Below are 26,139 nucleotides of genomic sequence, written 5' to 3'. Positions count from 1 at the left end.
CACAATCTTTCATGCACTGTTAAAAACATGAAATAAACAGTGCAACAAAAGTGCAACTAGGGCTAAAAACCCAATGCAATTAAATAATAATAGATAATATATGCTTCTTAGCAGATTTCTTAACATAACAGACCTAAGTTTGGGGAAACTAATGGGATAACTGGGGTTGCAACAAAAGTGCAACTACTGTAGGGCTAAAAACACAATGAAATTAAATAATAATAATAATAATAATAATAATAATAATAATAATAATGCTGAGAAGCAACTTTCACAAAGATTTTTTTTTTTACACACACATCCGCGACCCACTGAAAATGGCCCTGCGACCCACTTTTGGGTCGCGACCCACCAGTTGAGAAACACTGCTCTAGAGTATAAATATGTTTTTATCGTTTTCTGCAGTATTTCATAGAACGTGAGATATAGCCATACATGCATATATTAGATAATCAAATGCAGTTTGATACCGATCGACGCCAGATAAAAAATTTCAACTGTACATGATCCTAGACGTTATGACTCATCATGCACGGATGAACGGAGGGGGGGGGGTCGTTTATAATTCCGTGGCCGACGTTAAATAATTTATGTAGTATGGGTGATATATTGATCAGAGCAGTTTGTATGGATAATAATAAACAAACAGGCTGAAAGTAACGTCAGCCTCCTCTTACCGTTGGGCGATCACGCAAACAGATCCCAGTTATGTGATGTTGATCAAGGTGATCCAGTTCCGGTTTGTATAATACTAATATACGTCCAAATCATGTTGTTTATTGAGTTATGGCAACGGATCGATATCCACGGTGTCTGGATTGAGTCCCGGGAGCGATAGCGAGTGGCCGGACGGAATAGGGGACGGACCAAGCATTTCCGGCCACTTCCGGTTTGGCAACTCGTCGATCGGCCACGAGGTGGCGGTATTGAAGCGTTGCAGAGTTGAGCGGAGTCCTACAGCACCAGCCAAGACTCCGTGGGTGAAATGTGAATACCATGACGAAAATATGAAATATTGATCTCAAAGACGCCTTACGGCGTCATTGGCAGATTACGCATGGCGGAGAATGACGTGTTAACAAGTCATTGGCGAGCAATGGGTTAAAAAGGAGGCCAACCCTGGCCTTTTTTTGTTCAGACGGAAATTTGCCTTGGTTAATCGACAAGTTAATAATATGTGCAATTGTTCTAGAAATTACTTTAGCACTGTCCCTCATAAATCTGGCAGGAATAAGGTCAAGACCTGTCGCCTTATTAGTAGCTAGGGCAGACAGGCATACTCTTACCCTTTCCTCCGAGACAGGTCTGATGAGTAAAGGAACTAAATATTTTGTTTTGTAGAATGAGCTCACAAAAGCTTGGCCATAGACTCCTGAGCCACACGGCAGTTTATCCACCAAGCAGGCAGCAATTATTGTAAAGAAAGTATTAAAATAGTAAGCCACCTTCCCCTTATCAAAGCACACATTATCCTTTATTTCAAGTCCAATATTGCCATTTCTAGCTTTGTTCTTTCCTCTGCAACCTAATTCACCAATCATTTTCCACATTTTCTTGGGCTGGTGGGCATTTTCCACAATGGAATCTATATAAAATTGAGATTTGGCTCTCCTAGTGCTATAACTAGCTTGATTTCTGAAATAAATAAATCTCATGGTCTGTGGGCAGTTTTGTCATTTTAAACTTTCTAAAATAGAAATCCTGTTTTCTAATCATATTAAGAATATCGGAGGTCATCCACTTTTTACTTCTTTGTTTAATTCTACACTCTCAGATTGGAGCTACATCATCTAAAACAGTCAAGAAATGACTTTTAAAAAGATGCCAAGGCTCATCAACATCCTTGCTACCCAGAACATCAGACCAGTCCCTCTCTGAAAGTTTATGTTCAAACGCCTCCTTTGAGTAGGTCTTAGAATAGAATAGAAATAGTTTTATTATCCCAAGGGAAATTTGACACTGCAAATCGCTCACATTAAACATTTAGACGGAACAAGTCACGAATAAGAATGTTACGTACCCCAGTGGGGAGACGCAACACAAGGCCACAGACAGGGTAGGTGAGGGTGCAGTGACACACAACGCAGGAGACAATTTGCAAAATAATAATATTTATTTCACAAACTTCAAAAACAGCAACACAGAGAGCAAGGAGGACTTACCAGTGAGCACCAAATGAAATATCAAAAAGAAATAAAAGCCCACCCCCCCCCTTACAGGCGCGGACGCCCCAAAGTACAGGTGGTGGTGCTCACTTCTAAAGCTGGTGTCTTTAACAGTAGGTCACCTACGTGATGCAAAATGTAGACCCAGGGTATCTTCCTGTCCTCAATGTCCCTGTGTGCTAAACAAAAGATTAACAAACAAGAAAAACAATCACCATAAGCTGGGTGACGATGAATAAACAAATACACAAAACAGGTTATGGGTAAAACAGAAATGTACAACAGGCAGGATCACAAAAGGTACAATACTGAGCTCAACCAAGCTTTAACTAGCTCATACCAACAAACATGAGCTCAACAGAGCTTTAACTAGCTCACTCCAATAAACATGGGCTCAACAGAGCTTTAACCAGCTCACACCAACAAGCATGAGCTCAACAGAGCTTTAACTAACTCACACCAAAAAGCAGAACTCTACCACAACACCACCAGATATAATAAATATGCCACCTCCTGCCTCATTATTTCCCTCTTCACCGCATTTACCCTATAAGGATGCTATTTGACTGGCCGATTACCGACATCAATGTCGTGTTGCAGAACGGTAGTGCGGGTTGGGACATCTCCAAACAAAACAGGATAATTGTGAATGAGCGCCACCATGTCAGCTTCCTGCTCCTTACCCAAGTGTGGCATCAGGGAGGGAAGGTTCAACAACATCTCCGAGTTGCACAAGCGAGGAGTTTGTTGCTGGACCACTCAAACCATCCTCATCACCCACCGGCAGAGTAGAAGGAACAGAAATCACAGTCACTGGTACTGCAGCCCCCACAGCGGCCCCTGGGGGCATACTTTGGTTCTCCAGCTGCAGGTTGTCCCTGGGAAGATAACGCTTCAACATATTAATGTGACACACACGGGTTTCCTTCCGCCTATCAGGCGTCCTGACAACATAGTCAGTATCACTCAACTTCTTCTCAATAGCATAAGGGCCAAAAAAACGAGCATTCAAAGAAGAGCCAGGGATGGGCAACAAAACTAAAACCACGTCATCAGACTGGAAAGAACGTGGAAGCGCTTTTCTGTCAAACTGCTGTTTCATTTAACCCTGAGCAGCAGAGAGACTCTCCCTAGCGATACTACACGCCTCATGCAGCCGCTCCTTAAACCTACACACATAGTTCAAAACCCCTCTCTTTGGAGGTATGGTGTGCAGAGCCTCCCCCATAAGTTGATCCTTTAATACCCTTAAAGGACCTCTCACTGAATGCCCAAACGCCAGCTCTGCTGGGCTAAAACCCAGTGACTCCTGAACCGTTTCTCGCACAGCAAACAGAGCTAGGGGAACACCTTCATCCCAGTCTCTGGGATGACTTGAAGGTCTGTTGCCACCTCTCCAGGGCACCTTGCGACTCAGGGTGATACGCACTTGAGATCCTGTGAGATATAGACAATGACGATAACACCTGATCAGAGCTTTCACTACAGACTAAGACGTTATCTTTCTAAGAGGAATAGCCTCAGGGTACCGTGTTGCTACACACATAATTGTTAAAAGGAACTCGTTACCAGACTTCGTTTTTGGCATGCGACCAACACAATCCACTAGCACATGCTCAAACGGCTCCCCCATAGCTGGGATTGGGTGAAGAGGGGCAGGTTTAATAACCTGATTAGGCTTCCCTGTAACTTGACATACATGAAGTATTACAGAATCTGGTCACATCCCTCTTTAACCTGGGCCAAAAAAAGTGCTGTAAAACCCTGTCATAGGACTTGGTGATGCCTAGATGTCCTGACCAAGGATGATCATGAGCTAAAGACAAAACAGACTGGCGATACTGTGTAGGCACAACAATCTGTGTAACATAACTCCACTCATTATCAAAATCCATCCGTGATCTCCACCTCCGCATCAGCACATCATTCTCAACAAAATAGGCCACTTCTTTGTTCTTAGCTGTCTCTGGAGAAAGAGCAGCTGCAAAACACGTGGCTAAACTAGCATCCTCCTTCTGAGCAACGATCAGATTACCTCTAGTCATGGGCAAATTAGTTGTCTCAGAGGTGAGCGTATCCTGCTGAAGCGCTATACTGTCCCTCGTCTCAACAGCAGGTTGAGCAAACATAAGTGGGGAAATAGGCGCGCCAGACAACTTAGTAGCTAGCACAGTCTCTGACAAGTCAACTACTTCACCCAACTTACGTGCTTGAGCACGGGTGACTGCACAAACTGTAAACACCTCAGGGAACTGTTGCGCCAACACATCTGGACGCAAAACCTCAGGGCGCTCCAAAACTTCCAAAATGGGCATAACTCTGCCACCAGCGATGTCATTTCCCAACAGGAAAGTGACACCTCTCACCGGTAACGACGGGCGTATGCCCACCTTGAACACCCCCTGTGCTAAACCACAGTTTAAATGTACCTGATGGAGGGGCACCGACACAAAACCCATCTCGATCCCCTGCACCAACACACTTGAGCCATTTGACGACTCATCACTAAACGGAAGCACGTCTGACAAGATAAAAGACTGTGCTGCCCCAGTATCTCTCAGTATGCGCACCGGACGCTGGTCCAACTCACTACCACTGAGAGAAACCATGCCGTCCAACATAAACGGTTCGTAACTGGGCTCCAGGCCGTCGCACATCTTTGTGCGGACTACTGACTGCGGAGCTATCACCGTCTGCACCAAACCAATCTCCTTTGGTCGTCTATTTGGCGTAGACTGCTTGCGTTTGAATGCAACACAGTCTTCTCTAATGTGACCCACCCGATGACAATGAAAACATTCTCGCTCCTCCTTGTAGCGGGGAGATAATAAACGTGGTGGGCTAGTGTGTACCTTAGCTGGAGTCTGAGCAGAGGGATAAAAACCTCTATCCTCATGTCGTAAAGTACCAAACGACTGTCTGAGTCAGCACAAACTCGTCAGCGAGTACCGCAGCCTGTGCCAACGTCTCAACTTTCTGCTCATTGAGATATGTTACCAAACGGTCATTCAGACTATTTTTAAATTCCTCCAGTAACATCAACTCAGACAGAGAATTAAAATCAGCTACATCACAAGCCCTACACCACCGATGAAATAGAGATTCCTTCTCACGAGCAAACTCCACAAAAGTTCTGCCAGGCAACTTTCTGTGAGAGCGAAATTTCTGCCTGTACGCCTCTGGCACTAACTCGTAGGCTCTAAGTACAGCCGTCTTGATTATGTCATAAGACAAACTGTCGCTGAGAGGGAGGGCAGACAAAATCTCCTGGGCTTTCCCAGTGAGTTTACATTGGAGCAAGAGAGCCCAGACCTCTTTAGGCCACTTCAATGAGGTAGCAACTCGCTCGAAAGCATTAAAATAGGAGTCTACCTCCGCCTCACGAAATTGAGGTACCAGAGATATAAGTCTACTTACATCATAAGCCCCCACAGCTGTGGAAGAGGGTTGAGCAGGACTCCCAGCCTTAGCAGCCTCGAGCTCCAGTTGCTTAATTTTAACCTCAGCGTCCAACCGGCGGGCCTCAGCCTCCAGCTCCATTTTCCTAATAGCTAACCGATGACTATATTCCCTCTCCTCCTTCCTCTCCTCAAATTGCAATCGTGCTAAACTCAATTTAAGACTGTCCTCCTCCCCAGTACTCCCACTGGGGAAGGGTGAAGCACGTCTGGGCATTGGAGACGGGAGGGGAGGCTTATCCTCCAACCCGTCTGTAAGTGGTTCTACCATCTCAGCTACTCCTTCCTCCTGGTCCTCATCTGAACCAGAACGAGAAGGAATAGCAGACGCACCTTCACCTGCACCGAGCACCTTCTTATACACCAGTAGTCGTACTACCTCCTCCCTCAGGTCTGCCTTTGCCAGACTCTTCGCAAGGCTGACCTGAAAATGCGAGGCTATGGCACATAGATCTTCCTTCCTACACTGATCCAAATGATCAACTGAGGGATCACCCAGAAACTCCTCCACACTAAAAGACGTCATGTCTACAAAGAGACACCAGCGCAAACATACACAGATCAAATCTTCACCACCCTATCCAACGTGCCCACCGCACACCAACACCAACTGTCTGTTGCCCACTAACGAGCCCCCATTTATGTTACGTACCCCAGTGGGGAGACGCAACACAAGGCCACAGACAGGGTAGGTGAGGGTGCAGTGACACACAACGCAGGAGACAATTTGCAAAATAATAATATTTATTTCACAAACTTCAAAAACAGCAACACGGAGAGCAAGGAGGACTTACCAGTGAGCACCAAATGAAATATCAAAAAGAAATAAAAGCCCACCCCCCCTTACAGGCGCGGACACCCCAAAGTACAGGTGGTGGTGCTCACTTCTAAAGCTGGTGTCTTTAACAGTAGGTCACCTACGTGATGCAAAATGTAGACCCAGGGTATCTTCCTGTCCTCAATGTCCCTGTGTGCGAAACAAAAGATTAACAAACAAGAAAAACAATCACCATAAACTGGGTGACGATGAATAAACAAATACACAAAACAGGTTATGGGTAAAACAGAAATGTACAGGCAGGATCACAAAAGGTATAATACTGAGCTCAACCAAGCTTTAACTAGCTCATACCAACAAACATGAGCTCAACAGAGCTTTAACTAGCTCACTCCAATAAACATGGGCTCAACAGAGCTTTAACCAGCTCACACCAACAAGCATGAGCTCAACAGAGCTTTAACTAGCTCACACCAAAAAGCAGAACTCTACCACAACACCACCAGATATAATTACCCACAGACACCGACAGAGATCTAGCTAACACTGCACACACAGGGATATATGAAGGGATGTGGAGGTTAATTGTCTGACGAGCCTCAGCTGCTGCTGCTGCTGCTGATTGACCCTGAGAGAAAGATAGGTTACACAGGAGGGAGACAAAAAAACAACAATACAACCTGCCTACATACATAACACATAATATATATTATTCCCTATACAATACAATATAATATTACAAGGATACATACATAATGATATAAGGACAGAGTCCGTAACAAAGAATAACAAAACAAATGGCCTAAGAATAGAATAAAATTAAATAGAATAAAATATACAGTAAATAAATACAGTAAACATATACTGAAGTCTACAGTAGGTGTAATATTGCACAGTGCTGTTTAAAAAGTAAGAGTCCAGGAAGATGGTAACTGTCACTCTGTGCTCAGTGATGCAGTGAGACACAGTGATTCATTGTATAGTCTGATGGCTGTTGGAATAAAAGACTTCCTGTGCCGTTCAGTGCTGCATTTAGGTAGTGTGAGCCTAGCACTGAACATGCTCCTCCTGTCAGCCAAGTCTGTGTATAGTGGGTGGGAGGGGTTTTCCCTGATGGCCTGGAGCTTAGCAAGGCTCCTCCTCTCCGCCATCCTCGCTAGAGAGTCCAGCTCCACCCCAACCACGCTACTGGCCTTCCTGACCAGCTTATCCAGCCTGTTTGTGTCCCCTGCTCTCAGTCCGCTGCCCCAGCAGGTCACAGCGTACAAGAAGGCGCCACCAGTTCCCTGGTCTTCACCACATTTAGCTGCAGGTGGTTTTTATCGCATGTGACGAAGTCCACTACCAGTTCCCGGTATTCCCTCTCGTCACCGTCCTTTATACATCCCACTATCGCAGAGTCATCAGAAAACGTCTGAAGTTGACAGGACTCTGACCGATAGTGGAAGTCGTTGGTGTAGACGGTGAAGAGGAAGGGAGAGAGGACTGTCCCCTGCGGGGCCCCGGTGTTGCTGACCAGTCTGTCTGACACACAGCTCCGTAGGCGCACATACTGTGGTCTACCCGTCAACAACCCAGGACACCAGGGGGGCTTCTACCTGCATCGCCTCCAACTTCTCACCCAGCAGCCCATGCCTTATGGTATCAAAAGCACTGGAGAAGTCAAAGAACATGACTCTCACAGTGCTCCCCCACTTGTCTAGATGAGTGTAGGCTCAGTTCAGCAGGTAGATGACAGCATCCTCTACCCCCAGTCGGGGCTGGTAGGCGAACTGGAGTCTAGGTGGGGTTTGATCACCGGGCGGAGTTGCTCTAGGACTAACCTCTCCATGGTTTTCATTATATGAGAGGTTAGAGACACCGGCATGTAGTCCTTGGACGTGCTGGGACGTCGGCACTTAGGGACAGGGACCACACAGGAGGTTTTTAGTGCATCTAAAACTAATAAATCTGTGGTTCCCTGGATTAGTCTGTTTATTCGATATTTTCCGAGTGCAATATATTACATTGTGATCACTCAGAGCAATGTCAAGGACTCCTGATTGGGAAATCCTTTCCTGTTCCGATACCAAGATCAAATCTAAAATAGACTGGCTGTTTACAGACACTCTAGTTGGCTCCTTTATTAACTGCTTTAGACCAAACACTTTACAAAAGTTAGCCAGTGATTTCACTAGACCGTTTTTGCGCGGGGACATTAATACATTGGAGTTAAAATCTCCCAGGATTAAACATTCTTTCTCCATAAAAATGTTGCTCTTATTACAGGCCGTTTCTAGCAATTCATAAAGATTATTTTGCTTAGGGGGTCTGTAACATACACCGACAATAATGGGTTTTGTCTTGGGGAGCAGCAGTTCAACCCATACTGTTTCCAAACCCTCCACCTGAAGGTCGGCACGCGGATTGAATGCTAGATCTCCTCTGATTATACACCGCACCCTCCCCCATTTCTATTGCGGTCATTTCGGTATACTGAATATCCTGGCAATTCAATTTCTGAGTCATTAATAGTGCAATCAAGCCATGTCTCGGAAATAGCTATGACGGTGGCTTTCAAAGAAAGGGATAGCTGCCTTATTTCATCTACTTTTGGTAACAGACTCATAGTGTTAATATGAATAAAGTGTATCCCTCGTTTATTAAATAAAGATAAATCTATTTCTTCATCCTGAGAACCTAACAGATTAATTTCCATTAAAAGTTGTCTCATTGTTCGTTATTATACTATCATCAATTATTTCTATATTTGGCACTGCATGTAGGCAACAAATATTACAGACAAGAGGAACATTAAGTTGTAGTTTGACGGCCTTATTATAAGTACTGTCCGACACATTTCCGCATTTAGTGTGGACGAATTGATCACAAATGTCACAAGCAACTGCTTTTGCATTAGATCTAAGCGGTTTACTGCAGTTGGGGCAGTAAAAGCTTAAAGTTATTTCAAGTTTAAAGCTCAAAATACAGTATCAAAATGTGCCACTTTACAGTGAACAGGAGGTCTTATTTGTATTAAAAACTAGAGATGTTCCGATACCATTTTTTCCTTCCCGATCCGATTCCGATACCTAAGCTTTGGGTATCCGCCGATACCGATCCGATACCAGTGCATACACAAAAAGATTTTTTTTTAATTATTATATAAATTATAAAACTTTAAAAAAAAATACTGTTTTTTAGTAATAACTATAAAGTAATGGTATTTATTCAACAACAGGTGATTGTATAGATTAGTATTGGTATCATTAATTGACATTGACAACTATGCTCAATGAGTTCACCCACGGAAAGGTTGTTGGGACATTGATTCCGCACGGACGTTATACGTTGTTGCACTTGCTACCAGAACGCTCCGGTTCAGTTACAGTAGCTAGTAGCAGAGGCTCTGTTGTGATTTTTGCACAATAAATATTCAACATTCTCTTTTGAGACTCCGCCTCAGACTCTTATCATTTGGCACTAAAAGCTAAACATTGTCACCGGTATGGCTGTCCGCATTATGTCATTAATTGCGTGCATGTGTGGGAGAGGTCGATCAGCCACGTTAGCGTGAGCCAGGTTAGCCAGTTAACGTGAGCTAACATTAGATGGAAACAAGACAATGTAACGTTACTGGTGAAAAAGTGATTTACCTTGCAATACTCCTTTGCCAACTTGCTGTACTTTGCTTGCAGGTCTGCAGCCATTATTGCTGGATTATGAATAGTCCCAACTTTAGCCAAGGTAACGTTAAGCTTAAACTAGCTTTTCAGATAGCTCTTCAGCTAATGCTAATAACACCAGCAAGCATCAGAGCTCCCCGTCACACTGCTCTGTCGGGACTATGGCATTTAAGAAAGTATCTGCTGTTAAAATGACAAACATCATTGACACTTTAATTCACGTCGATTAAAAACATGTTTGTTTTATAATGCTCACTCTCAGCAGGAGGATACCGCACGTGTTGATAAATTACGTCATATGGTATCGGAGGCTAGACTTTCGGTGTACTCGCCGATACCAGCATTTTAGGCTCTATCGGAGGCATTTCCGATACTGGTATCGGTATCGGAACAACTCTTTTAAAAACTATATAATTTTGGGCGGCTACGTGGCGTAGTGGGCAAGGCGCTCGCCACGGATGACGGAGACGCTGGGCTTGCTGTTCGAGCCCAGCGCTAGGGCTGCACGATTTTGGGAAATAATCTAATTGCGATTATTCTGACAGATATTGCGATTGCGATTTGCGATGTGATTATAACATATTTTTAAAAAAAATTACAAGAAGAATGTTGCTGCTTTCTGTAGTCGGGTCCCAACTGCAAAATTACTGTATTACCCTGTATTATACACTTTTACTATCATGTAGACTATTCTGCTTTCTGTTTACATGTGATGTATTGTATACATGCACATTTATTATGTTCTTGTGTGATGTATCGCACATTTTATTGCTGTGTGATGTATTGCAAATGTTATTGCTGTCATCTTGGCCAGGTCTACCTTGCAAAGGAGATCTTGTATCTCAATGGGACTTCCTGGTTAAATATAAAAAAAAAAAAAAAAAAAAAAAATTTAATTGCAGGCTTGGCGATTTGATAATTGCATCATTCCAAATCGCGATTTCGATTAAAAAACGATTAATCGTGCAGCCCTACCCAGCGCTCCACATTGCTTTCAGTTTAGCTGGCCGTCCGTACTAATACACATTGGCCGTATTAGGGGGTGGGAAACTGATTGGTGGGGATCGGGCGTTGTGGACAGCGACTCCTACAGGTCGGTTGGTGCGCCTGCGCAGTAGAATCAGGAAGTGTCGGGGGCAGTGTGAGCCTCCCACGCGTTACTCCTCGCCACTGAGAGATCGAGCTGCGCAGGTGAAAAGATGCGACTGCTGTTACCTCAAGTACCGGAGGGGACTTGTGCTATGTATGACTTAGTCCACATTGCAGCCGGCTTGTGAGAGGCAAGAAACAGCGTTCGTGACAGGGGAGGGTTGAATTGGATGATACAAAATTGGGATGGGAGAAAATATAGAAAAATGGGAGAAAAAGTGGATCAAAAAAAATATATATATATAATTTTTTCATTTAAAGAGCTCAAAAATAAAAATGTCATGATATTTCCCTTGCCTTTTTTGAGTTGATATAAATGTTACTTATTGTGTTAAATGGGCATATGATATAGTCTATCGATCGCAGGCACCTGAATCGAATCGTAACGTGGCAGACTTTGTGATATCGGCAAAAATCGTATATCGTTGTCCAAAGAATCTATAACAAACGTATCGTGATGAAACTGGTGATTCCCACCCCTAGTAAATACAGTAAACTAATCCGGCCTTTCAGCACTATGGAGGCATATTACTACCAGGAGTAAGTAGGCTAATCCAGCCTCTCAGCACTATGGAGGCAAATTACTACCAGGAGTAAATAGGCTAATCCAGCCTCTCTGCACTATGGAGGCAAATTACTACCAGGAGTAAGTAGGCTAATCCAGCCTCTCAGCACTATGGAGGCAAATTACTACCAGGAGTAAGTAGGCTAATCCAGCCTCTCAGCACTATGGAGGCAAATTATTACCAGGAGTAAATAGGCTAATCCAGCCTCTCAGCACTATGGAGGCATATATTAATACTACCCATTTGTATTTTAAACCTACTTAACCTACAGTTCAAATAAATTGCATTGGGATACATTTAAATGTAATGCATTTTTTTTATATATGTTTTGCTCTTTTAGTAAGCGCTGTGTGTTTATTACAGCCTCAATTAACGGTACAGACGGGTATTAACACATTCCCGGCCATTGGGATCCGTCTAATCTCACTCTGAGGCCAGCTTCTCATAACAACGTTTCACTGTGCGTGAGGTTGTTTGTAGAGCTAAATCTATATTTTATATTATTGCTATGTGTCCATTCTCATTGTCAATTGACAGCATAAACCTTCCCTTCAATATGCCATAAAGAAATAATTTTTTCATCAATACGTTCCCGTTTTATAGCGTCGTGAACAGGGCTTGACGTTGACACCTGCCCACCTGCCCAATGCGGGTAGAATTCGTCATTGGCGGGTAGATGCGTCATTCTACCCGCCAACCGGGTGAGTGGTTTTTTTTTCTATGAAAAAAAAACATTGTAGTCTACAAAAGGCATCTGGAATAATGAAGTCAATCCAGCTCATACTATATAATACTACAAGTCCCACAGGACTGGGTGCGCACAGTGTGCTCATTCACTGGCCCATCCACTTCGCCCGGCCCCTATTGCGCGCGTCGTGTTGCTTCCGTGTTGTGTGTCTGGCAGCTGACAGCTGAACGAACGCTGTTAACATTAATAGCTCAACTGGTTACAATACAGACAGTTATATAACGTAACGTTACAATGTGGCGGCATATTGTGGGTGTGAAAAGACCCGGTGAACCAAACCACCAACAAACAAAAAATAGAAAAGATAATGAGACCGAGTCCGAAAACACGAACAAAGTAGAGGATGCGAATAAAAGAAAGCGAGTGTCCATTGAAAAGTGGCGCTCAGGTCGCGAGTGGTTAGGATATGATCCACAGCGGCAGTTCATGTTCTGCATTGATTGTCGTGTAACATTAAGAAGCATATGGGCTCCAGACTAACAAAGCCCTGTTGCAAATATTCAGCACCATGGACAGCTGCTCTCTCTCTCTCTCTCTCTCTCTCTCTCTCGCGCTCTCTCTCTCTCTCGCTCTCTCTCTCTCTCTCTCTCTCTCTCTCTATTGTTGGGTTATGATCGGCGTATAGTGTGCATGTAAACGCACTCAGTGTTAACGTTATATGAAAAATACATAGCTAAATACATAGCTAAGTCATACTGTTTTTTCTTCAGGGTAGATGAGCAGAAAGGCTTGCATGTTGGCAATACATACCGAAACATAAACAGAGCCAAGGAATTTATGTTCTACATTGCTGAGGCTGAAAGGAATAAACTTAAACAAACTATTGCCAGCACAAAGTTCCTCTCAGTCATGAGTGATGGCTCTACAGACAGATCAATAGTTAAGATGGATGTTTTACCTAGAATCAACTTCTTTAGCTCAATGTTACCGTTACCCCCTCCTGCTGATTACTGGAAAAAAGTACACTCCACCGCATATAAATTTATTTGGAATAACAAACCTCCACGAATAAAAAGATCCACTGCACAGAGAAACAAAGCCGATGGAGGTTTAGCATTTCCAGACTTCTACCACTATTTTAAAGCGTTCTCGTTAAGACCACTGAGCACCTGGTTTGATCCTCAAGCATCTGTATCCTGGAGAACATTAGAAGAAAACATAGTGGCACCACATAGATTGCAGGATATAGTATACAATAAAATTATCAATTAAGCAATGCGACTTGAAATTTGGCCCTCTTATAACACATGTGATTCGGATATGGCGTGACACACAGAACATTTTTACTAACCAACACAAATGGCATAGCCATTCTCCCATATTTAATAACAATGCACTCCTTATTGCACAACGACCTATCAGATATCCCAAATGGGAAAAGCAAGGCATACATACATTGGGAGATATATTCAACGAACGGGGTTTCTGTAGCTATCATGAAATTCAGAACAAATTTAACCTCACCAGCTCCACTTATTATTTCTATATACACTTATTAGCAACTTTGAAGGCTCATGGAGTCCCATTAAAGATACCACTTGAGCACCACAGATATCACAAATTCTTCTATGAAAGGGAGACATCAAGAGGCTTCGTATCTGACTTTTATCATCACTTACTAACGTCATCGTATGGAATCCTTCCCCTAGACTCAGTTTGGAGGAGGGATATACCAGACTTGAAAGTAGATTTTGATTGGTAAGAAGTCTGGGCAAACGTTCGACTAGCGTCACGCAACCCGGTCATAGGACTTACCTGACACCTATAAGATTGAACCGAATAGGGCTTAAACGAGACTCTCTATGCTCCTTGTGTCTAAGAGGTGATATAGGTACATTTATGTATTGGGAATGCCCCCCTGTTAAGATATTCTGGGAAGAAGTCACTACGCAATTATCAGAATTTTTATTTCTGAACATACCTGTAATGCCTTCTGTATTGTTGTTGAATGATGTTTCGCAGTTAGCAGCCTCTATACAGCTAAAGAGACTAATTTTGTCCGGTCTTACGGCTGCTAAAAAGTTGATAGCATCACGATGGATTCAACCGGATAAAATGTGCCGGAAGGTATGGGTTCTTACCTATCTCGATGTGATTTATTTAGAGATATCTACAGCAAGAATTTTAGGTGTCAATGAAGCCAGCATTGCAATCTGGTTAGAAGTGGTGGAGAGAGGGGCGGTCAGGTGGCGTAACGGAGATTGCGTTCCTCACCTACCCCGGAGGGGCTGGATTCGCCTGTTCGAATCCAGCTCACAGCTTGGCTGGCCGTTCACACTAATACAATTGGCAGTATTAGAGGGTGGGAGAAGCTGGCGGGGTGGGTCCGGGTCGTTGTAAACAGCGACTCCTACAGTTCGGTCGGGGCGCCTGCTAAGCGCGGATAGGATCTAAGTGGGATAGTGTGATCCTTCCACACGCTACGCCCTCTCAGTGAGAATCCGCGCTGCCAGGTGAAAAGAAGCGGTTGATTGGCTGGACGTGTGTCGGAGGAAGCACGTGGTAGCCTCCACTCTCCCAGACCGACTGTGGGGGGTAAGAGCGCAGCGACCAGGAAGGGGATTGGGAATTGGCATAACGACTAACATTGGGATGGGAGAAAATCGGAGGAAAAAGGAGGGGGGAAAAGATCAATAATAAAAAAAAAAAAGTGGTGGAGAGAATAAAGGTTAGCATATGAATTGTAATCTCTGGTTAGAAACTAATAATGGATGGATTATCCAAGGGGGGTCCTGAGGGGGGGGAAGAAGAACGAGCAAGAGCATGTACTGTATTGTATAATGGGGATTATGTATATATCTCGTAACCTACATTTATTGATTCAAATACAGGAATGTATATTCCTGTGATCTATTGAGATATTACTGTTAATGTTTGTCTTGTCAAAAAAATATTAAAAAAATTTGTAAAAAAAAAACAGTGCTGTGATGGAGGAGGAGCTGGTGTATGTGAGATGTGCAAGAGCAGGGCAGGTGGAAGTGTGCTTTGCCGGGATCCAGTCAGTTATTGGATGTTATTGGATTAGATGTTATTTTATCACACACCACACTACTGACACTTTGGATTAGATATTATTGTAGCACACACCACACTACTGACATTTTGGATTAGATGTTATTTTAGATGTTTCTGTTCAAATAAAATCATATGTCCAAACAAATGCTTGCAGTTACATTGTCCAATGACCTATATTTATTACTTTTTGGGTGGGGGCGCGAGTGCGGGGATTTTTGGCTAGTGAAAATGCTGAGTGGCTAGTGACTTTGGAAAACCACTAGCCACAGTGGCTAGTGAGCCAAAAAGTTAACGTCAAGCCCTGGTCGTGAATATGAACGTTATACCGCATTGGTCTAGGGCAGTGGTTCCCAAACTGTGGTGCGCGCACCCCTTGTGGTGCGCGAGCTACCTCTAGGTGGTGCGTGACATGAAAAGGCTAATGGTGTTATTTTACTAATAAATATATAACTAATATACATTATTTCAAATGGGGATTTTCACTGTGTAAATCATGAAATTCAAGAAACGTTTTAATAAAAAACGTACGTTTTAATAATAATAATAAACAATGTCTCGGGCCAGGTGCGCTTTGTCTGTGCTGATGCGCTCCGCTCTGCCCGGAGTCTGTCTCTTCAGGTCTCCTATATGCGGGCTTAACAGCGGGCCGATGACAGTAGCGAGCGCGAGCCAGTGCGCGAGCCAGTGCATTAATAACTTCCTGCCAAAAGCGCGGGACCAGCGCGGGATTGTGGCACTTACAACATGCAGAGCTGGCTAAAAACAGGGAAACTGTCAGGTGAATCTAAAGTCAATAAAAGTAATGAAAGATGACAGGAGGAATTGGAGGCGAGAGCAGCGTTAGAGTGGAGACAGAGAGTGATGATGACAGCTGGAGCACAGACACAGCCCGTCCTCCACCAAAAAAACAGGGTAATAATGACAACGATTATGATATGTGTGTAGTGTTCTGATAACGACTATTGGTGAAGCGATGTCGAGATTCATTTGGTTTGGCAGCGAGAGCTAGATTTGAGAGAAGCATGCAGCCGCAGAGCAGACAGTTGTGCGCGCACAGTGCAATACTCCAATTCAGCCATTGGCAATTCTGCTGAGCTTCCCCAGACCGGGATGAGAGCGCCGCTGGCTCTGCGGCTCTGCAGTTGCATACTATTGGTATGTGCTTCGTTGGGACTGGGAGGGGAGATATAATAGTCATCACGCAACGTTTATATTTCACGATAATGTTGCCGTCTCTCTCTGCCAAATTTCTCAGTTATTCGCTTGATATAATTAATACAAATGTCCAATATAACGGAATTCGTTAGCTCATAAAAATCTGATTATAACACACTGTTGTTTATTAATGTCGGCTGACTGCCCACAGACACCTATTTGATTTAAAGTCAGCAGCAGCACGGAGTCTCTGGACTTATTTATTTATTATTTTTTATGTTTGCATTGGGGGGTGCGCGAGCTAGGTCGGCAGGTGACAGGGGGTGCGCGGCCAAAAAAGTTTGGGAACCGCTGGTCTAGGGTAATTCCTGCAAAGCTAGTTATAGGGTGCTAAGCTAATAACGTTAAATCGATTGGCGTTTCGGCCCTACACAAGCTACAGTTAAAAATCTAAATGCATATGATCGGTATCATGGTCCACCATGAATGCATGAAAGGGGGGGGGGGGTCGTTTCTGATTATTGATTACCAATAACGGCATTCGTTCTTACAACAACATGCGCTGATCGGGGGGTTGGCTATGCTAACAAGGCTGAAATTGACGTCAAATCGCTCTTACCTGTGGCCGGTTGGATTCCAAAAAGAATTTCCCAGTTATTGATCGCCATCTGGTAGATCGATATGTCCATTGGCTGATGTTATATTCCTTTACTGCATACTGAATTCGGCATCGCAATAAGTATTCCAGGCGATCAGTTGAAGACATAGCTTCAGGCTAACAGAAGAATTAACCCGGAATGAAAGAAAAAATTTACACCAGGCCTGAAACAAGGATTACTCCATTCTCGAGACAGCGCCACTACCAGGATCTGGCCGGTAATGCACTTTTCCGAATCCCAAAGGCATTTTCCAGCCAACATACAGCTCTGTGACATTGAGTAGGATATTAAAATGGAATAAAAGCAAAAACGAGTCAATAACGTATATATACGTTGTTGGCCCTTTAACACATTGGGCGCCGGAGGTTGTGCCCATCATTGTACCCAGTCTGCCACCGTTGAAAGCCTATGGAGATGTTTACCTTCTTTCAGGGCTATAACTTTTTTAATGTTATTGCTATATTGACATTACTATGGCCCATTCAACATCGATTATCTATCGTTCCGGATGTGGGAACGTTATATTTTTTCATTCATACATTGTTGTGTTAATACCTTCGAGAATATAAGTATGCTTTTAAGCTTTTCTGCTGTAATTCCAAAATCCAAAAACACTAGTTATAGGCCCTGACTCATATGATAGATTATCGATTGGCGTTTCTTTCCTATACACGCTATATTAAAAAATTCAAATGTATATGATCGGTATACATTATGCTTCATCATGCGTGAAAGGGGGGGGGGTTGTTTATAATTCATTGATCGTCAGTAACGGCTTTATTTAGTATGGGTTGATATGTTGAGCAGATGGTTTGCAGTGAAATGAATAAACAATCGGGCTGAAAATAACGTTATATTCCTCTTACCGTTCGCCGATGAGACTGGAGGAAAAATATCCCAATTATTTGACGTCGATCTCCTACATCCATTTCCGGTTTGTATGGCGCAATAAACGCCGAAATCATATCGATTATTGCGTTTCGAAAGCGATCCAAATGCACTCTAGTGTTTGTCTGGATCCACGTAACAAGATATGACTGCCGGAGGGATTTCCTCGATGCACCAATGGCCACTTCCGGTTTTGCCGTGAGTGTAACTCGCCCGACCATCCACCAGGTGGCGGTATTGAGGCGTTGCAATCTCAGACAGGGTGCCGCTGCAGTCCAGAGGGAGGCTGGATGAATTATGAATGCCATGGCGAAAAGATGAAATATTGATCCCAAAAACGATTTATGCCGTTGTTGGCGTTCAACGCATGGCGGGCAATAACGACTTATGCCGTTTTTCGCGACCAATGTGTTAAGCATGGAGCCCAATAACGTATATATACGTGGTTGGCCGGGACAGTGTTAATGTAATTTTCTCTCTGAACACCCTCTCTGTCAAACACACAAATCTTATGAAAACTGACACAGCGTCAAGTCAACCCTGTCCAACAAATGGATTTATTTCCTCATTGAAAATAAATTTAAAACAGACTTAGGCGCTGGTTACACAGGGGGTTTTTGTTTTTGTTTTGTTGCTGAATGAATACGTTTGCTGTCCCAGTTAAATAGAAATGCCGTTTTGGCAGGATAACGCGTTGCCCTACTGACGACGCTGAAATTGTGTTTCCGTTTTGGATACTCGCCAAAACTCGCCGACAACGTGTCATGTAATCTGCGCGGAGCCGTTGTTGCTCAACGCCCATGCGCAGTAGATACCGACATCTGCGTGCCCTCACCAACGTCCGGTGACGACAGAGCTGTCCCAAATAGCTGCAGCTACCATGTGTTGTCAAGTTATTGTTATAAGGACCCCAGTCCAAGCTACAACAGTCTGCATTCCCTTAACAATTGTTTGTATTGAGCCGTATTGTATTGTACCCATTCTGCAATCTGTTAAATAAAGTTTACATCCATTCATTCTGCTAGCATTAACGATTGCATGAGCAGCTGGCTAATGTGAGCTAACGTTAGCTACCAGACCCTGTTAGCTCAGAGCTCCTCTTTCAATCTTAACGAGCATTAAACAAAATGGCCCAGTCATCTATTCACCTTTGTTTAATACATGAGGCGTTGTCTAATGTTATCTAGCTACTGATAGCTCCTGATATCATCAGTTTGGTGCTGGCTGGTTAACACTTTGATTGCCTAAGGCTAAATTCATGATATACCATAGGTTGCCAGCTCTATTTGTCTATGTAGAAGTTCCCCTTCTTTGCAGGGCTATAACTTTTTAAATTCTATTGCTAAATTGCCATTATTAGGGCCCATTCAATGTCCTATATGTATTGTTCAGGGTGTATGAACGTTAAACTTTTTCATTCACATATTCATACTAAAATATGATCTAAAGTATAAGTATGTTTTCATCTCTTTCTGCAGCTTTCTCCAGAACGTGATTTATAGCCCCAAATGCATTATATTGATGATCAAATACAGTTTGATAGCAATCGGCGCGATATAAAAAAATCCAACTGGACGGACTTCTGGAAGTTACTACACGTAATCTGATGTTGACCGGAAGGCCGAGGGGGCGTTTATAATTCCGTGGGCAGCGTTATACCATTCATCTAATGTGGGTCAAATGTTCATCATAGCAGTTAGTATCGTACACATTGAAAAATAACGCCGTTGGGCGATGAGCGTGGAACAGACATTTTCCTATTATGGGATATAGAAATATCCGGTCCATTTCCAGGTTGTATAATAATATATACGTCCAAATCATGTTGTTTTTTCGAGTTATTTGCAGCGATCGATGTTCACTGTGTGAAGACTGAGTCTCTCTAACACTAGCGAGTGCCCGGACCCCATATGGAGTGAGTCCTACCGGGTTAAAGGTAACATCCGTTTTTTCGATCTGCCGATCGGCCACCAGATGGCGGTCTTGAACCGCTAGAGGATTGAGAGGAGATCACACTTGTGTCTCAGGGCCCCGGAAAGGAAATATGATTCCGATCACAGATTTTTGAAATATTGATATCAAAGACGAGTTACGGCATCTTCGGCAACTTGAGCATGGCGGGGAAGGACGCCTAAAAGCGTCTTCCGGCAGTTAAAGTGTTAACGTGAGCTAACGTTAGCTGCTAGCCACAATGCTATACTGTTATAATGGCATATCCCTATCGCGTTAGCATGTAAGCTAACAAAATCGACGATCTTTTTGTGAGACTAAACTATCCGCTCTTGGTGGTCAATTGTGTTGATGTTAGTTTTGTTTCATCAACAAATGAGAGGCAGAACACACAGTGAATGTATCCGTTTTGTTTATTGCACTTTTATTGCACTTTCTTTGCTGAAAAATGAATGCTACATTGGCTAAATGGCTCACGGAGGCATTTAACTCTTTCAGTGCCACTCACGAGATTTCTCGTGTTTTTTTATAGGTGGTTTTATAGATTTATCGGATTTTTTATTTTTTTATTTTTTTTTGCGATCTGAAAAATTATTGCATCACCCGAGCCTACCCGAGTATAGCCGAGGGGCGCCGACGATCACTGTGGAAAAAAGCGCCCCCTATCTCCCAGATGATATAAGTGATTTTGGAATGGACTCAATGAAAATGAATGGGGAAAAAAATCCGGTACTCCACATTTTCCAGTTCACTGATCCAGCCGGGGTTACTAGAGTTCATTCTGGAGCCTCAGATCCCCGCGGATCATGGAGTTCTACTGTATCGCGATGGATCCATACACGTATCGATTTTTTCGAATGGTGATCAGGAATTGGAATATACCAGTTGGATACAATCTGATGTCAGGTAAGGACTCTATGTTATCAGTGGTAGGATAATCAGAGTAAGTTTGATGAAGTTATAAGCTGTTTTGTGAAATGTCTTCTTTCGGTTTCACTGTAAAAGTCAGAGAGGAAATCAACGAGGCGATTATCCGCGCGCGGCCGTAATGTGCGTGCGTGCACGTATAATATTGATCATCTAGCGTTTATTTGAAAACGATTCATAAAAAGGCCGACGAATATCAACGTTGTGGAATATTCCACTAAAAGACGATTTTCATAGAATGCTCCAGAATGAGCTGTTTTTTATATCAAAACGGGGGCTTTTCTAACTGCTCTGAAACGGCAACGACGCGATAAAAAAACAATCTGCCTTCACAGCACTGACTGGAAAATAGTCTTTGATAATGCGATGGGCAGATTAGACACATAGCCATAATTTAAAACATAGATTAGGCGATATTAACGTTAACATTGGCGCCGATGGTGGCATTCAAGCGGTAAAACGGAAAACCAGGCGTGGCACTGAAAGAGTTAAAGATAGTGGCTTGTTGATTTTTTTGCAGGAAGTGTATTGGCACATTCCATGATACCAGTTACCCAGGTGGGGTATCTCCCAGGCCTTTCTGTGTGGAGTTTGCATGTTCTCCCCGTGCTCGCAAGGGTTCCCCCCCCCCTGATAAGATAAACCCAATGGAAAAACATGCACAACAACAAGATCGCTAACGCTGTGGCGTCCTTGACGAAGACTGACGGGAGCACTTGGATTGGTCCCCTGGCGCGGCTCACGTTGACGCCTGTCTGCTCCCGGCTGCCCTTGGGGGGGAAGGACGACGGGGATGGGTTAATCGCAGAGACGAAACGCATACATGCATCGCATGCATGCCGATTAATGACCTCTGAGCAGGTCCTAAATTATTATTATTATTAACTTCTGATTGGTTGAAAATTGCCTTCATGTTCGCCACCTACTGCCACCTACTGCTTTGGCATTGTACTACATATTGTGGTCGATAGCTGTGTTGTTTACCCGTGGACGTGTGAGGCGTGTATGTGCTCTCAGGATTTGTGCGCAGGTAACTACCTCCCCGCGCATGCTCAGTGCTGAATTCGAGACGCGATTCGTTGCGGTCTGACCACGCCTCGTTCTGACAAAACGAAAGTGCTCAGGTCGCAAAACAAATGTCTAACTCGCCTGCCACTACGTTGCGCTCTGGAAAGCGAAACTGATCTTGAAAACGAAACGAAATGAAAATACCCCTGTGTGTAACCGACACCTTAGACGAACAGACACAGCGGTTAGACACAACGGATAAATGCAGCCACAGCCAAGTCATCAGTCGCAGTGTAGCCCTGAGAGTGATGTGATTTCTGGCCAGAGCAGCCATCTTGCTCCACCAAACAGTGAACATTGTAAATACTTATAATACCTATAATCACAACCCTGCTTAGTTACACAATGTTGTTGTAACTAAGATATTTGCTGATTTCTTTTTAAATGTTCACGCAAAGATCACTGGCATAGATAGATCACTATTTTAATACGAGTTTCACGCATAGAACTAGGTTTCATGTGAGCATTTCCTGGTTGATCAGATGACGGTGGCCTAGTAATAGGCAATAATCAACATTAGATGGGGGAGACAGTGGTTCAGGTGATAGAGCGGTTGTCGTAATCGGAACGTTCCCGGTTAGATTTCGGCTCCTCCCAGCAGCGTGTTGAAGTGTACTTGAGCAAGACATATAACCCCCAACTGCTCCCAATGAGCAGGTTGGCACCTTGCATGGTTGTCTCTGCCGTCGGCATGTGAGTGAAATGAATGTGAGGCATAAATTGTAAAGCGCATTGCAAACACAAGACTGTTCTGACAACACAATATTAACTTAAATTATTTGCTATCTAGTAGCGCCCTCTTGTGTTCAAAAGGTATTACTTTATACTGAATACTATTTCAATGGACAATGATGGAAATAAATTCAAATTAAATACTTGTTGTAGACCGATATAGTATTCAGGTCAGCCTACATGGGATGTTTCATCCACATCTGGCCTGTAGTTTGCGAGATTAGCTCTGGACAGAGTCACACAGACAGACAGACAGACAGACAGACGGACACGTACCACCTGCCAGAGATAATTATCGCCAGTTCTCTGTCCGAGCCTCCTCAGTGAATCACAGCCCATCCTGGTTTAGGTAGGCTGTCAGACAGCTCATGCTATCACCCACGGAACCTATTTACCTATAGGTGGCGGTGTATCTCCAGTGTTTCAGGTAGAGCGAGGCAGGATAGACATGTTTCCAGTGGACCCGACTGACATTTTGCAGCTGTTCAGCGCCAGGCGTCTCTATTTGCGTTCCGTAACGTCTCCTTTTCTAATGACAAAAGCGGAGCTGTTGCCATAAAACAAATTACATGACATTTCAAAATAAAAGCCTGTCATCTGCAATGCTTTATTAGTTATTTTGTGGTTATCATCACCGAAGTAGTGAGCTGAGAAGTCGCCGTCTCCCTCGCTGTGCTCTACTCTTTATCATTCTGTCTGCTTATTTTTACTTCCTCTCGTTATCTCTGTCCTCTTCATCCAAATGGCTTCATCACTCTGCCTGTCCCCCTTCTTCTCCTCCTCATCCTCCTCTCTCCCTATCCTCCTTACCTTCTTTTGTTCTCTCCCAATCTCCCTCTTGTCCTTTCCCCCTCCCCTCCTACCCTTTACCCTTGCGTGTCATCTCCTAACCTGCCTCCTCTCCTCTCTCCTCCCTCTCTGTCCATCTCCATAGAGGTCCATGAGAATGTGATTTCTCCCCTGGAGGGTGAGGTCAAGGAGCACGTGTTGCAGCAGAAGCACACAGAGCTGAAGGTGAAGATGAGAGGCCTGAACCAGGGCTTTGAGCGACTCCGCAAGATCAGCCACGAGGGCTTCAGCCAAGACAGCGGTGAGACACTGAATATGCACACGCACTCACTCACTCACTCACTCACTCACTCACTCACTCACTCACTCACTCACTCACTCACTCACTCACTCCACATTCCAGTGTTGTAGTACTCTAGTCCGAGTCCTGGACGCCTGAATACTTTGGGCAGCCGAAGAGTGTTTCCGCGTCTCTGATTGGCCAGGTCATTTCTGGTCATGTGACATGTACGCCCAATCGTGGGACCGCACGTTTCTACACTGGTTAAGCTTAGGCGCTCGTTCGAAGTTGGTTAAGGGTTAGAGTTTGTCTTAGAGCATGGCGATAGAACGCCTGCCCTGATTCCGACGGTTAAGCTTAGGCACTCTTTCGAAGTTGGTTACGGTTAGAGTTTGTCTTAGAGCATGGCGAATATCACGCCAGGCAGTTTGCAGGCTGTTAGACCCGGAAATAGGCGCAGAACTTGCTGTCCCACGATTGGCGCACATGTCACATGACCTGGCCAAACGGAGCGCAAAACTCGAACGCGGAAGCACTCTTCGGCTGCCCAAAGTATTCACGCGTCCTGGACTGATTTTCAGGACTCGTGACTCGACTTGGACTTGAGCACTGATGACTCGGACTTGGACTCGAGCATTGACTGCATTCGGACTCTGACTTGTTAATTGAATACAGTTTATTTATTTTTTTGTAATAGGCCCTATGCCCTAATAATTTGGCATACGATATTGATGGCTAGTGCATTTGTTTGCCTATTGTGTCACAAAGTAAATAAACTCCCTTTGAAATGGTGACCACTGTGTCATTTATGTTTAACACAATCTGCGCCAGAAACGAGTTAACTCGTTATTGCCCGCCATGCGTTCAGCGCCAGAAACGACTTAACTCGTTTTTGGGGTCGTTATTTCGTTTATTCGCTATATATATTCATAATTCATAGCTGCAGCCTCTGGTATACCCTTCAGACCCTGCCTGAGCTGGCAGACGGTCAACCCCGCGCTCTCTTATGGAGCTATTGCATCTCATTGAAAATGGGCTGGTGTGTTTTAGGAGCCAATCTGAGCCGGGCGGGTGGGGTTTAAATACTCAGGCGAGCCAGTTTTTTATGATAAATTAACATAAAGATTATAAAACATTGTCGACACTTTTTTTTACAGTCTTCGTCCCTATGTTTGATAACGTAATGTTAACACTTTGACTGCCTAAAAACGCTTTACAGCGTCATTGCTGGCCATGCTAAAGTTGCCGGGGGACGCTGTACAGCGTCCTTATATCAATATTTCAAAAATCTGGAATCGGATTCATATTCCCCCTCCGCTGGCCTGAGATCCATCAGCAGGACCCACTGAGCTCTCTGGCGGTTCACGAGCGCCATCTGGTGGCCGATCGGCGCAACTGCTTAACAGGAAGCGCAGTAGAGGTTTTGCTGGTCGGCCCTATTACTTCCGGACACTCGGTATAGCTTCCGGCACTCTAGCTCGTCACTCTACATAGCGATCGATTGCCAATAACTCGATAAACAACATGATTTGGACGTATATACCATTATACAAGCTGGAGATGGACCGGGTAATAATATATCCCATAATGATAAAATTTCTACTCGACGATGATCGCCCAACGGCGCGCGGAGACTGGGGTGAGTTTCAGCGTGTAACGTTACCATCTTCGATACTAACTGCTTTTATCAACATTTGACCCACATTAGATGATTGGTATAACGCTGCCCACGGAATTATAAACGCCCCCTCGCCCATCCGGTCAACATCAGATGACGTGTAGTAACTTCTAGAAGTACGTCTAGTTGGAATTTTTTATATCGCGCTGATTGCCATCAAACTGTATTTCATCATCAATATAATGCATTTGGGGCTATATATCACGTTCTGGAGAAAGTTGCAGAAAGAGATGAAAACATACTTATACATTAGACCATACTTTACTATGAATATGTGAATGAAAAAGTTTAACGTTGCTACACAATGAACAATACATATAGGACTTTGAATGGGCCCTAATAATGGCAATGTAGCAATAGAATTTAAAAAGTTATAGCCCTGCAAAGAAGGGGACTTTCTCCATAGACAAATAGCGCTGGCAATCTATGGTATATCATTAATTTAACCCAAGGCAACCAAAGTGTTAAT

The 26,139-nt window shown here is 43.9% G+C and overlaps 1 protein-coding gene across 1 annotated transcript in view; it reads left to right on the top strand.

The window, feature by feature from the left end:
• lrpap1 (low density lipoprotein receptor-related protein associated protein 1) overlaps positions 1-26,139 on the top strand; it is a 118,243-nt gene that overhangs the window by 60,632 nt on the left and 31,472 nt on the right. Inside the window, exon 5 of the mRNA XM_084318651.1 lies at positions 23,858-24,013. Within this exon, the coding sequence (XP_084174777.1) occupies positions 23,858-24,013 (156 nt within the window). The remainder of the gene's footprint in view (positions 1-23,857; positions 24,014-26,139) is intronic.

Source organism: Notolepis coatsorum (genome assembly GCF_963971535.1).
Source record: "Notolepis coatsorum genome assembly, chromosome: 7".
NCBI lineage: Eukaryota > Metazoa > Chordata > Actinopteri > Aulopiformes > Paralepididae > Notolepis > Notolepis coatsorum.
The sequence above is the reverse complement of the archived record's forward strand: the minus strand, read 5'-3'. Positions and strand labels throughout refer to the sequence as shown.